We start from the raw sequence: 13,362 nt of genomic DNA, 5'->3' as shown, positions 1-13,362 counted from the left end.
TAGCTGTACTCTGTGCTGTGTGTGCAGTCAGTATTATTATCTGTAGCTGTACGCTGTGCTGTGTGTGCAGGTGTTTATATCAGCAGTCAATATTATTATCTGTAGCTGTACTCTGTGCTGTGTGTGCAGTCAGTATTATTATCTGTAGCTGTACGCTGTGCTGTGTGTGCAGGTGTTTATATCAGCAGTCAGTATTATTATCTGTAGCTGTACTCTGTGCTGTGTGTGCAGGTGTTTATATCAGTAGTCAGTATTATTATCTGTAGCTGTACGCTGTGCTGTGTGTGCAGGTGTTTATATCAGTAGTCAGTATTATTATCTGTAGCTGTACGCTGTGCTGTGTGTGCAGGTGTTTATATCAGCAGTCAATATTATTATCTGTAGCTGTACGCTGTGCTGTGTGTGCAGGTGTTTATATCAGCAGTCAGTATTATCTGTAGCTGTACTCTGTGCTGTGTGTGCAGGTGTTTATATCAGCAGTCAGTATTATTATCTGTAGCTGTACGCTGTGCTGTGTGTGCAGGTGTTTATATCAGTAGTCAGTATTATTATCTGTAGCTGTATGCAGTGCTGTGTGTGCAGGTGTTTATATCAGCAGTCAGTATTATTATCTGTAGCTGTACGCTGTGCTGTGTGTGCAGGTGTTTTTATCAGCAGTCAGTATTATTATCTGTAGCTGTACGCTGTGCTGTGTGTGCAGGTGTTTATATCAGCAGTCAGTATTATTATCTGTAGCTGTACGCAGTGCTGTGTGTGCAGGTGTTTTTATCAGCACTCAGTATTATTATCTGTAGCTGTACTCTGTGCTGTGTGTGCAGGTGTTTATATCAGTAGTCAGTATTATTATCTGTAGCTGTACTCTGTGCTGTGTGTGCAGGTGTTTATATCAGCAGTCAGTATTATCTGTAGCTGTACTCTGTGCTGTGTGTGCAGGTGTTTATATCAGCAGTCAGTATTATCTGTAGCTGTATGCAGTGCTGTGTGTGCAGGTGTTTATATCAGCAGTCAGTATCATTATCTGTAGCTGTACGCAGTGCTGTGTGTGCAGGTGTTTATATCAGCAGTCAGTATTATCTGTAGCTGTACGCAGTGCTGTGTGTGCAGGTGTTTATATCAGCAGTCAGTATTATCTGTAGCTGTACGCTGTGCTGTGTGTGCAGGTGTTTATATCAGCAGTCAGTATTATTATCTGTAGCTGTACTCTGTGCTGTGTGTGCAGGTGTTTTTATCAGCAGTCAGTATTATTATCTGTAGCTGTACGCTGTGCTGTGTGTGCAGGTGTTTATATCAGCAGTCAGTATTATTATCAGTAGCTGTACGCTGTGCTGTGTGTGCAGGTGTTTATATCAGCAGTCAGTATTATTATCTGTAGCTGTACCCTGTGCTGTGTGTGCAGGTGTTTATATCAGCAGTCAGTATTCTTATCTGTAGCTGTACACTGTGTTGTGTGTGCAGGTGTTTATATCAGCAGTCAGTATTATCTGTAGCTGTACGCTGTGTTGTGTGTGCAGGTGTTTATATCAGCAGTCAGTATTATCTGTAGCTGTACTCTGTGCTGTGTGTGCAGGTGTTTATATCAGTAGTCAGTATTATTATCTGTAGCTGTACGCTGTGCTGTGTGTGCAGGTGTTTATATCAGCAGTCAGTATTATTATCTGTAGCTGTACGCAGTGCTGTGTGTGCAGGTGTTTATATCAGCAATCAGTATTATTATCTGTAGCTGTACGCTGTGCTGTGTGTGCAGGTGTTTATATCAGCAGTCAGTATTATTATCTGTAGCTGTATGCAGTGCTGTGTGTGCAGGTGTTTATATCAGCAGTCAGTATTATTATCTGTAGCTGTACGCTGTGCTATGTGTGCAGGTGTTTATATCAGCAGTCAGTATTATTATCTGTAGCTGTACTCTGTGCTGTGTGTGCAGGTGTTTATATCAGCAGTCAGTATTATCTGTAGCTGTAGGCAGTGCTGTGTGTGCAGGTGTTTATATCAGCAGTCAGTATTATTATCTGTAGCTGTACTCTGTGCTGTGTGTGCAGGTGTTTATATCAGCAGTCAGTATTATTATCTGTAGCTGTACGCTGTGCTGTGTGTGCAGGTGTTTATATCAGCAGTCAGTATTATTATCTGTAGCTGTACGCTGTGCTGTGTGTGCAGGTGTTTATATCAGCAGTCAGTATTATTATCTGTAGCTGTACGCTGTGCTATGTGTGCAGGTGTTTATATCAGCAGTCAGTATTATTATCTGTAGCTGTATGCAGTGCTGTGTGTGCAGGTGTTTATATCAGCAGTCAGTATTATTATCTGTAGCTGTACACTGTGCTGTGTGTGCAGGTGTTTATATCAGCAGTCAGTATTATTATCTGTAGCTGTACGCGGTGCTGTGTGTGCAGGTGTTTATATCAGCAGTCAGTATTATTATCTGTAGCTGTACTCTGTGCTGTGTGTGCAGGTGTTTATATCAGCAGTCAGTATTATTATCTGTAGCTGTACGCGGTGCTGTGTGTGCAGGTGTTTTTATCAGCAGTCAGTATTATTATCTGTAGCTGTACGCTGTGCTGTGTGTGCAGGTGTTTCTATCAGCAGTCAGTATTATTATCTGTAGCTGTACGCTGTGCTGTGTGTGCAGGTGTTTATATCAGCAGTCAGTATTATCTGTAGCTGTACTCTGTGCTGTGTGTGCAGGTGTTTATATCAGCAGTCAGTATTATCTGTAGCTGTACTCTGTGCTGTGTGTGCAGGTGTTTATATCAGCAGTCAGTATTATTATCTGTAGCTGTACTCTGTGCTATGTGTGCAGGTGTTTATATAAGCAGTTAGTATTATTATCTGTAGCTGTACGCTGTGCTGTGTGTGCAGGTGTTTATATCAGCAGTCAGTATAATTATCTGTAGCTGTACGCTGTGCTGTGTGTGCAGGTGTTTATATCAGCAGTCAGTATTATTATCTGTAGCTGTACGCAGTGCTGTGTGTGCAGGTGTTTATATCAGCAGTCAGTATTATTATCTGTAGCTGTACGCGGTGCTGTGTGTGCAGGTGTTTATACCAGCAGTCAGTATTATTATCTGTAGCTGTACTCTGTGCTGTGTGTGCAGGTGTTTATATCAGCAGTCAGTATTATTATCTGTAGCTGTACGCAGTGCTGTGTGTGCAGGTGTTTATATCAGCAGTCAGTATTATCTGTAGCTGTAGGCAGTGCTGTGTGTGCAGGTGTTTATATCAGCAGTCAGTATTATTATCTGTAGCTGTACGCTGTGCTGTGTGTGCAGGTGTTTATATCAGTAGTCAGTATTATCTGTAGCTGTACTCTGTGCTGTGTGTGCAGGTGTTTATATCAGCAGTCAGTGTTATTATCTGTAGCTGTACTCTGTGCTGTGTGTGCAGGTGTTTATATCAGCAGTCAGTATTATTATCTGTAGCTGTAGGCAGTGCTGTGTGTGCAGGTGTTTATATCAGCAGTCAGTATTATTATCTGTAGCTGTACTCTGTGCTGTGTGTGCAGGTGTTTATATCAGTAGTCAGTATTATTATCTGTAGCTGTACGCAGTGCTGTGTGTGCAGGTGGTTATATCAGCAGTCAGTATTATTATCTGTAGCTGTACGCGGTGCTGTGTGTGCAGGTGGTTATATCAGCAGTTAGTATTATTATCTGTAGCTGTACGCTGTGCTGTGCTGTGCTGTGTGTGCAGGTGTTTATATCAGTAGTCAGTATTATTATCTGTAGCTGTACGCAGTGCTTTGTGTGCAGGTGGTTATATCAGCAGTCAGTATTATTATCTGTAGCTGTACTCTGTGCTGTGTGTGCAGGTGTTTATATCAGTAGTCAGTATTATTATCTGTAGCTGTACTCTGTGCTGTGTGTGCAGGTGTTTATATCAGCAGTCAGTATTATCTGTAGCTGTACGCTGTGCTGTGTGTGCAGGTGTTTATATCAGCAGTCAGTATTATCTGTAGCTGTACTCTGTGCTGTGTGTGCAGGTGTTTATATCAGCAGTCAGTATCATTATCTGTAGCTGTACTCTGTGCTGTGTGTGCAGGTGTTTATATCAGCAGTCAGTATTATTATCTGTAGCTGTACGCTGTGCTGTGTGTGCAGGTGTTTATATCAGCAGTCAGTATTATTATCTGTAGCTGCACGCTGTGCTGTGTGTGCAGGTGTTTATATCAGCAGTCAGTATTATTATCTGTAGCTGTACGCTGTGCTGTGTGTGCAGGTGTTTATATCAGTAGTCAGTATTATTATCTGTAGCTGTACTCTGTGCTGTGTGTGCAGGTGTTTATATCAGCAGTCAGTATTATTATCTGTAGCTGTACTCTGTGCTGTGTGTGCAGGTGTTTATATCAGTAGTCAGCATTATTATCTGTAGCTGTACTCTGTGCTGTGTGTGCAGGTGTTTATATCAGCAGTCAGTATTATCTGTAGCTGTACTCTGTGCTGTGTGTGCAGGTGTTTATATCAGCAGTCAGTATTATTATCTGTAGCTGTACTCTGTGCTGTGTGTGCAGGTGTTTATATCAGTAGTCAGTATTATTATCTGTAGCTGTACTCTGTGCTGTGTGTGCAGGTGTTTATATCAGTAGTCAGCATTATTATCTGTAGCTGTACTCTGTGCTGTGTGTGCAGGTGTTTATATCAGCAGTCAGTATTATCTGTAGCTGTACTCTGTGCTGTGTGTGCAGGTGTTTATATCAGCAGTCAGTATTATTATCTGTAGCTGTACTCTGTGCTGTGTGTGCAGGTGTTTATATCAGCAGTCAGTATTATTATCTGTAGCTGTACTCTGTGCTGTGTGTGCAGGTGTTTATATCAGCAGTCAGTATTATTATCTGTAGCTGTACGCTGTGCTGTGTGTGCAGGTGTTTATATCAGCAGTCAGTATTATTATCTGTAGCTGTACGCTGTGCTGTGTGTGCAGGTGTTTATATCAGTAGTCAGTATTATTATCTGTAGCTGTACGCAGTGCTGTGTGTGCAGGTGTTTATATCAGCAGTCAGTATTATTATCTGTAGCTGTACGCAGTGCTGTGTGTGCAGGTGGTTATATCAGCAGTCAGTATTATTATCTGTAGCTGTACGCGGTGCTGTGTGTGCAGGTGGTTATATCAGCAGTCAGTATTATTATCTGTAGCTGTACGCGGTGCTGTGTGTGCAGGTGTTTATATCAGCAGTCAGTATTATTATCTGTAGCTGTACGCGGTGCTGTGTGTGCAGGTGTTTATATCAGCAGTCAGTATTATTATCTGTAGCTGTACGCTGTGCTGTGTGTGCAGGTGTTTATATCAGCAGTCAGTATTATTATCTGTAGCTGTACGCTGTGCTGTGCTGTGCTGTGTGTGCAGGTGTTTATATCAGTAGTCAGTATTATTATCTGTAGCTGTACGCAGTGCTTTGTGTGCAGGTGGTTATATCAGCAGTCAGTATTATTATCTGTAGCTGTACTCTGTGCTGTGTGTGCAGGTGTTTATATCAGCAGTCAGTATTATCTGTAGCTGTACTCTGTGCTGTGTGTGCAGGTGTTTATATCAGCAGTCAGTATTATTATCTGTAGCTGTACTCTGTGCTGTGTGTGCAGGTGTTTATATCAGCAGTCAGTATTATCTGTAGCTGTACGCTGTGCTGTGTGTGCAGGTGCTTATATCAGCAGTCAGTATTATCTGTAGCTGTACTCTGTGCTGTGTGTGCAGGTGTTTATATCAGCAGTCAGTATTATTATCTGTAGCTGTACGCTGTGCTGTGTGTGCAGGTGTTTATATCAGCAGTCAGTATTATTATCTGTAGCTGTACGCTGTGCTGTGTGTGCAGGTGTTTATATCAGCAGTCAGTATTATTATCTGTAGCTGTACGCTGTGCTGTGTGTGCAGGTGTTTATATCAGTAGTCAGTATTATTATCTGTAGCTGTACTCTGTGCTGTGTGTGCAGGTGTTTATATCAGTAGTCAGCATTATTATCTGTAGCTGTACTCTGTGCTGTGTGTGCAGGTGTTTATATCAGTAGTCAGTATTATTATCTGTAGCTGTACGCAGTGCTGTGTGTGCAGGTGTTTATATCAGCAGTCAGTATTATTATCTGTAGCTGTACGCGGTGCTGTGTGTGCAGGTGTTTATATCAGTAGTCAGTATTATTATCTGTAGCTGTACTCTGTGCTGTGTGTGCAGGTGTTTATATCAGTAGTCAGTATTATTATCTGTAGCTGCATGCTGTGCTGTGTGTGCAGTCAGTATTATTATCTGTAGCTGTACGCGGTGCTGTGTGTGCAGGTGTTTATATCAGCAGTCAGTATTATTATCTGTAGCTGTACGCTATGCTATGTGTGCAGGTGTTTATATCAGCAGTCAGTATTATTATCTGTAGCTGTACGCTGTGCTGTGTGTGCAGGTGTTTATATCAGCAGTCAGTATTATTATCTGTAGCTGTACGCAGTGCTGTGTGTGCAGGTGTTTATATCAGCAGTCAGTATTATTATCTGTAGCTGTACGCTGTGCTGTGTGTGCAGGTGTTTATATCAGCAGTCAGTATTATTATCTGTAGCTGCATGCTGTGCTGTGTGTGCAGGTGTTTATATCAGCAGTCAGTATTATTATCTGTAGCTGTACTCTGTGCTGTGTGTGCAGGTGTTTATATCAGCAGTCAGTATTATTATCTGTAGCTGTACGCTGTGCTGTGTGTGCAGGTGTTTATATCAGCAGTCAGTATTATTATCTGTAGCTGTACGCTGTGCTGTGTGTGCAGGTGTTTATATCAGCAGTCAGTATTATTATCTGTAGCTGTACGCTGCGCTGTGTGTGCAGGTGTTTATATCAGCAGTCAGTATTATTATCTGTAGCTGTACTCTATGCTGTGTGTGCAGGTGTTTATATCAGCAGTCAGTATTATTATCTGTAGCTGTACGCTGTGCTGTGTGTGCAGGTGTTTATATCAGCAGTCAGTATTATTATCTGTAGCTGTACTCTGTGCTGTGTGTGCAGGTGTTTATATCAGCAGTCAGTATTATTATCTGTAGCTGTACGCAGTGCTGTGTGTGCAGGTGTTTATATCAGCAGTCAGTATTATTATCTGTAGCTGTACTCTGTGCTGTGTGTGCAGGTGTTTATATCAGCAGTCAGTATTATTATCTGTAGCTGTACCCTGTGCTGTGTGTGCAGGTGTTTATATCAGCAGTCAGTATTATTATCTGTAGCTGTACTCTGTGCTGTGTGTGCAGGTGTTTATATCAGCAGTCAGTATTATTATCTGTAGCTGTACCCTGTGCTGTGTGTGCAGGTGTTTATATCAGCAGTCAGTATTATTATCTGTAGCTGTACGCTGTGCTGTGTGTGCAGGTGTTTATATCAGCAGTCAGTATTATTATCTGTAGCTGTACGCTGTGCTGTGTGTGCAGGTGTTTATATCAGCAGTCAGTATTATTATCTGTAGCTGTACGCAGTGCTGTGTGTGCAGGTGTTTATATCAGCAGTCAGTATTATTATCTGTAGCTGTACGCAGTGCTGTGTGTGCAGGTGTAAATTTGTGCTCCACTTGTAATCTGCCCCTAAATGTTGCAAGCTGTGTTTTCACATTCTGAGATTTGTGTATGGACTTAATCAGTTTATTTGTGTCTCATAGACTTTATTTAACATACCCAGTTGTGTTGAGGCTTCCACTACTGACCAGGGAACGTTCCTTCTCTGCCCAATGATGACATCCAGCACCCAAGGTTTCAGTCCATCACTCAAGATGTCTTTAACTGCTGGACACAAGTATTTCAGGATCAGGTGTCCAATGTTTGGACTAACAGAGCTGTTTCCTAGCTTAGCCTATACAAGAAGACAAAAAATTTTTTCCAGTTTTTATTATCTCCCAAGTGTCTATCATGTTGGGTTTTTCAAATGATAAAATTACAGGTAAAGAGGTTAAAGGGACAGTATACACCAATTTACACCATATAACTGCATGTAATAGACATTACTATAAAGAAGAATATGCACAAATACTGATCTAAAAATCCAGTAGAATACCTTTTTTAAAACTTTCTAAGAAGCTCACAGTTCTGCACTGTTCATGAGGTTAGGCTGGGTCTGGGACACCCATTGAAATGGGCTGGGAAAGCAGGGAGAACAAGCACAACCCCCTTCCCCTGCATATGAGAAGACCCATTACATAAACAGGAACAAGCAGGAAACTGTAGACTTCAGTCTACATCTAATACTTTGGGTCTTGGTTAGGAGTCTGAGAATCAGCACAATGTTATTAAAAAATAAGCAAAACGAAGTGTTAATGATATGTCACAGGATTTATGTAAAGGCATGCATATGGAATTGTATTCTATCATTGACTCAATGTTCTTATCTGTACTCTGTGTAATCTTTCCAATAAAAAAACATTTAAAAAAATAAACAAATAAACAAAACTGCACATTATTACAAAAACACTGCCAGATAAATGGATCATCTACAAAACATTCATGCAAAGAAAAATCTAGTGCACAATGTCCCTTTAAGCCAACGGGACAGCCTGAACTATTAATATATATATATATAAATATAAACTATCCCTATAGAGCAAATTTTATTCTGGAGTTTTTACCTTTTTTTTTTTTTTGTCCTCTTTAAATAAAGATTTGAAAATAAAAAAACAAAACAGGTAAAGGCTGAATTAAAAAAGCCAGAATAGTTATTTGTAGTGAATCTAGGAGCTTTACAATATACACACGTTGTATACTATAAATCAGACCCCACTGTAACAAACATTATAATAAAAATAACCACATACTACAGAGGTGCTTGAGAAAACTCAACACAGCTGGTTTAGACAACAGTTGATATTGATACGTACGTACAGTGCATTAAAAATCTAGAACAGAGGAACATTTTTAAGTCCCTGGGTACAGCAAAAACAAGGAGATGCAACTTGTCTGAACCCAAGAATGGAAACTGTCATGAAGTGTATGAAACAGATTGGCTATAGGTATAAATATTAACACAATTTTAGGTTCATGCTCAAAAACTTTTATCATGAAGAATTTGAAGACAGCTTCTTTGAACAACTTTGCTTTTAATATGGTTATGGTGTGCGCTACAAAGAGTGATAGAACTTATAAAAGATTATTTTTTATCATAAGCTGTACAAGCCTTCTTGTCTCCCGTTGTAGATCGCTCATATATACGGTATACCATATTACTCTTCTCTAGATGTATTATGTATCTACATTTAGATGAGATTAGGTTCCTTTTTGTTCCAGTTCTTCACAACATAAGCATTACATTTTAACTGGACAACAGGTGCCTATTTATAGTTTGGTGGTTACTGTCCTGAGTCACTGGCATGCCACAAAGTCTTCCATACGATACATGATAAGCTATTAAAGTGACATTAGTCAGTAGTATACTTAGGCTGTGTAATACAACGCACAATATCCTGTTGCCTGTGCACACGTCTCATGTCTGAGAGCCTAGATGGGCCCTGCTCCTGACAGTTACATATGCCCCACCTTTGCTTTGAGATCTGTATCTCAAAAACTGGTTAACAGACTTTATATTGCAAAGAAAAAAAAAACTAATGACTAATTTACTTCTATTATGAAATGTAACTTCTATTAGTCTCCTTTATTGAAACTAAATTTCTTTCTATGAACGCATACTGAGGTAGGCTCAAGAGTGTGCATGTGATTCTGATTTAATTCTTTGTAAACTACATTAAATACACAGACATGCACAGACTGGGACCAATAATTTAACCACTTTAACACTTAGTATAGGCACAGGGATGATACTACTGCGCTCACATCCAATCCAGCAGAATTCCCAGGCAATTGATTTTTCAGGGTAATCCGTTTCAAACAAATCATTTAATAATCTTGCAGCCACTTCCTGCTACTGCTGTGATGCTGATAGGCACCTCCCACTAATACTTACTGGTGGATAACTAATTCCAACTAGGCTGAAGCTAATTAGTTGATGGGTCCTGCTAATGCTCATTAGTTGATGGGTACTTCCCACTAATGTGCAGTAGCATTAGTAGTAAGTGCACAACTAATACAGTATATTTATTAAAGGGACATTACGCAACATAAATTCTCATTTATCCTGTGAGAAAGAAAATGTGAACAGTTAAGCTTCAGCTATTCTTTTTCCTTCAAAAAGGGACAGTCAATCAGCATAATTAATTCTGAGTGCACACTACTGTTATCTCAGTGTATTTCACTATAATCTTACGGGATTTCATAGTAAACTTGCTTGAAATGAGGAGGGAAATAAAATGACTGTGCTTAACGAGTCAGATGCACGCTCTCTTGCAAGTCACAAGACAAGCATATTGATTGGATGCATAAAGTCCCTCTACAGTGGGGTGTGGCTACTAAGGCAATTTTGAAGTAAAATATCTTCCTTTTTTACCCAGGGGTGTTCAGGTGAAATTTTCTAGAAAGCTTTTACAGAGATGGTGCATCATTTTCAAATGATTTAGCATTTGGGTAACACATCCCTTTAAATTAAAAAAGTTTTTACTACTTTTTTCTGGCAAACAAGTGCTGTTATCTTGTTTACTAATTTAAACTGAGGCTGTTCTAATGGTTTGTAATGGTGTTAAAAATGACGGAAACCATCAAATAATGTTTGAAAGAAGAAGAATAATAGATAAGAAAGGGAATAAAGAGGAAATGTATTTGGGATAGAAGGTGAAAGAGGCAGACACACGGGAAGTGCACAAGATAAAGATGATGAAAGAGATAAGAAGAGATATGATAACAAGGGTAAGGTGGTGTTACCTTAACTCCAGGATCTCTGCTTGTTCCAAAGTGAGCCACAATAAGATCAACTGCGATATTCACAGCTTTGACCAGCCCTAAAAAGAGAGCACACTGGCTTACTGACCTATTCTTTTCTGAACATACTCGCTATTAGATTTGTTGATAACAGAGGCTATAAAAGTGTCATGCAATACCAGGGAACTAAGATCAATTCACTGGTCACCTCTTTTCTGCTGAAAGTCGATGGACACGGATTCAGCACTACTGTCTGGGGACAGGCAGAATTCAGCTGGTGGGCGCTCCGTCAGAGAGAAGTAATCTGGAAAAAAGTCACTCGAGCTGAGAGCAGATGGCTTTCCTGAGAGGGGTGAGCAAAGATTAATGGTAATCAATATAAATAAATACCTAGGATTAGTGAATGAGAAGAAAGCAACACAAACTAGAGAAGATGATGGCACTTATCAACTGATGATCCACTTAACAACTAACTATAAATATCAAACAATTTATATTAAGGAATAATGACCGATACCAACTTCCTTTGATGCAGAGTTGCGTAACTACTAGAAACATAACAATAATAAATTATTACAAGCAATTTTGTGCTGTGGACTAATTAATAAACTAATGTATGTATTTTGCAAATTAATTATTCATACACACAGGTGAGGAGCTATGCATATCATTCATACACACAGATGAGGAGCTATGCATATCATTCATACACACAGATGAGGAGCTATGCATATCATTCATACACACAGGTGAGGAGCTATGCATATCATTCATACACACAGATGAGGAGCTATGCATATCATTCATACACACAGGTGAGGTGCTATGCATATCATTCATACACACAGGTGAGGAGATATGCATATCATTCATACACACAATTGAGGAGCTATGCATATCATTCATACACACAGAGGAGGAGCTATGCATATCATTCATACACACAGAGGAGGAGCTATGCATATCATTCATACACACAGGTGAGGTGCTATGCATATCATTCATACACACAGGTGAGGAGCTATGCATATCATTCATACACACAGGTGAGGAGCTATGCATATCATTCATACACACAGATGAGGAGCTATGCATATCATTCATACACACAGAGGAGGAGCTATGCATATCATTCATACACACAGATGAGGAGATATGCATATCATTCATACACACAGATGAGGAGCTATGCATATCATTCATACACACAGGTGAGAAGCTATGCATATCATTCATACACACAGGTGAGGAGATATGCATATCATTCATACACACAGGTGAGGAGCTATGCATATCATTCATACACACAGGTGAGGAGCTATGCATATCATTCATACACACAGGTGAGAAGCTATGCATATCATTCATACACACAGGTGAGGAGCTATGCATATCATTCATACACACAGGTGAGAAGCTATGCATATCATTCATACACACAGGTGAGGTGCTATGCATATCATTCATACACACAGATGAGGAGCTATGCATATCATTCATACACACAGGTGAGAAGCTATGCATATCATTCATACACACAGATGAGGAGCTATGCATATCATTCATACACACAGGTGAGGTGCTATGCATATCATTCATACACACAGGTGAGGTGCTATGCATATCATTCATACACACAGGTGAGGTGCTATGCATATCATTCATACACACAGGTGAGGAGATATGCATATCATTCATACACACAGGTGAGGTGCTATGCATATCATTCATACACACAGGTGAGGTGCTATGCATATCATTCATACACACAGGTGAGGTGCTATGCATATCATTCATACACACAGGTGAGGAGATATGCATATCATTCATACACACAATTGAGGAGCTATGCATATCATTCATACACACAATTGAGGAGCTATGCATATCATTCATACACACAGGTGAGGTGCTATGCATATCATTCATACACACAGATGAGGAGCTATGCATATCATTCATACACACAGAGGAGGAGCTATGCATATCATTCATACATACAGAGGAGGAGCTATGCATATCATTCATACACACAGGTGAGGTGCTAAGCATATCATTCATACACACAGGTGAGGTGCTATGCATATCATTCATACACACAGGTGAGGTGCTATGCATATCATTCATACACACAGGTGAGGTGCTATGCATATCATTCATACACACAAGTGAGGTGCTATGCATATCATTCATACACACAGGTGAGGAGCTATGTATATCATTCATACACACAATTGAGGAGCTATGTATATCATTCATACACACAGGTGAGGGGCTATGTATATCATTCATACACACAGGGTGAGGGGCTATGTATATCATTCATACACACAGGTGAGGTGCTATGTATATAATTCATACACACAGGTGAGGAGCTATGTATATCATTCATACACACAGGTGAGGAGCTATGTATATCATTCATACACACAGGTGAGGGGCTATGTATATCATTCATACACACAGGTGAGGAGCTATGTATATCATTCATACACACAGGTGAGGGGCTATGTATATCATTCATACACACAGGTGAGAAGCTAGGTATATCATTTATACACACAGGTGAGGAGCTATGCATATTATTCATACACACAGGTGAGGGGCTATGTATATCATTCATACA

General features: G+C 40.0%; 1 protein-coding gene across 5 annotated transcripts in view; it reads right to left on the bottom strand.

Moving 5' to 3' along the window:
• Positions 1-13,362, bottom strand: part of RUSC2 (RUN and SH3 domain containing 2) — a 175,456-nt gene that overhangs the window by 51,880 nt on the left and 110,214 nt on the right. For 4 of the 5 annotated variants that reach the window (XM_053701023.1, XM_053701020.1, XM_053701022.1 and 1 more), the window contains 3 exons: positions 10,945-11,079; positions 10,740-10,816; positions 7,617-7,791 (listed from right to left, as the gene is read on the bottom strand). In XM_053701023.1, coding sequence (XP_053556998.1) covers positions 7,617-7,791; positions 10,740-10,816; positions 10,945-11,079 — 387 coding nt within the window. The remainder of the gene's footprint in view (positions 1-7,616; positions 7,792-10,739; positions 10,817-10,944; positions 11,080-13,362) is intronic. The other variant, XM_053701024.1, reaches the window with a different exon arrangement.

This window comes from Bombina bombina, chromosome 2 (genome assembly GCF_027579735.1).
Source record: "Bombina bombina isolate aBomBom1 chromosome 2, aBomBom1.pri, whole genome shotgun sequence".
NCBI lineage: Eukaryota > Metazoa > Chordata > Amphibia > Anura > Bombinatoridae > Bombina > Bombina bombina.
Note: the sequence above shows the minus strand (reverse complement) of the source record. Positions and strands in the feature narration are given on the sequence as shown.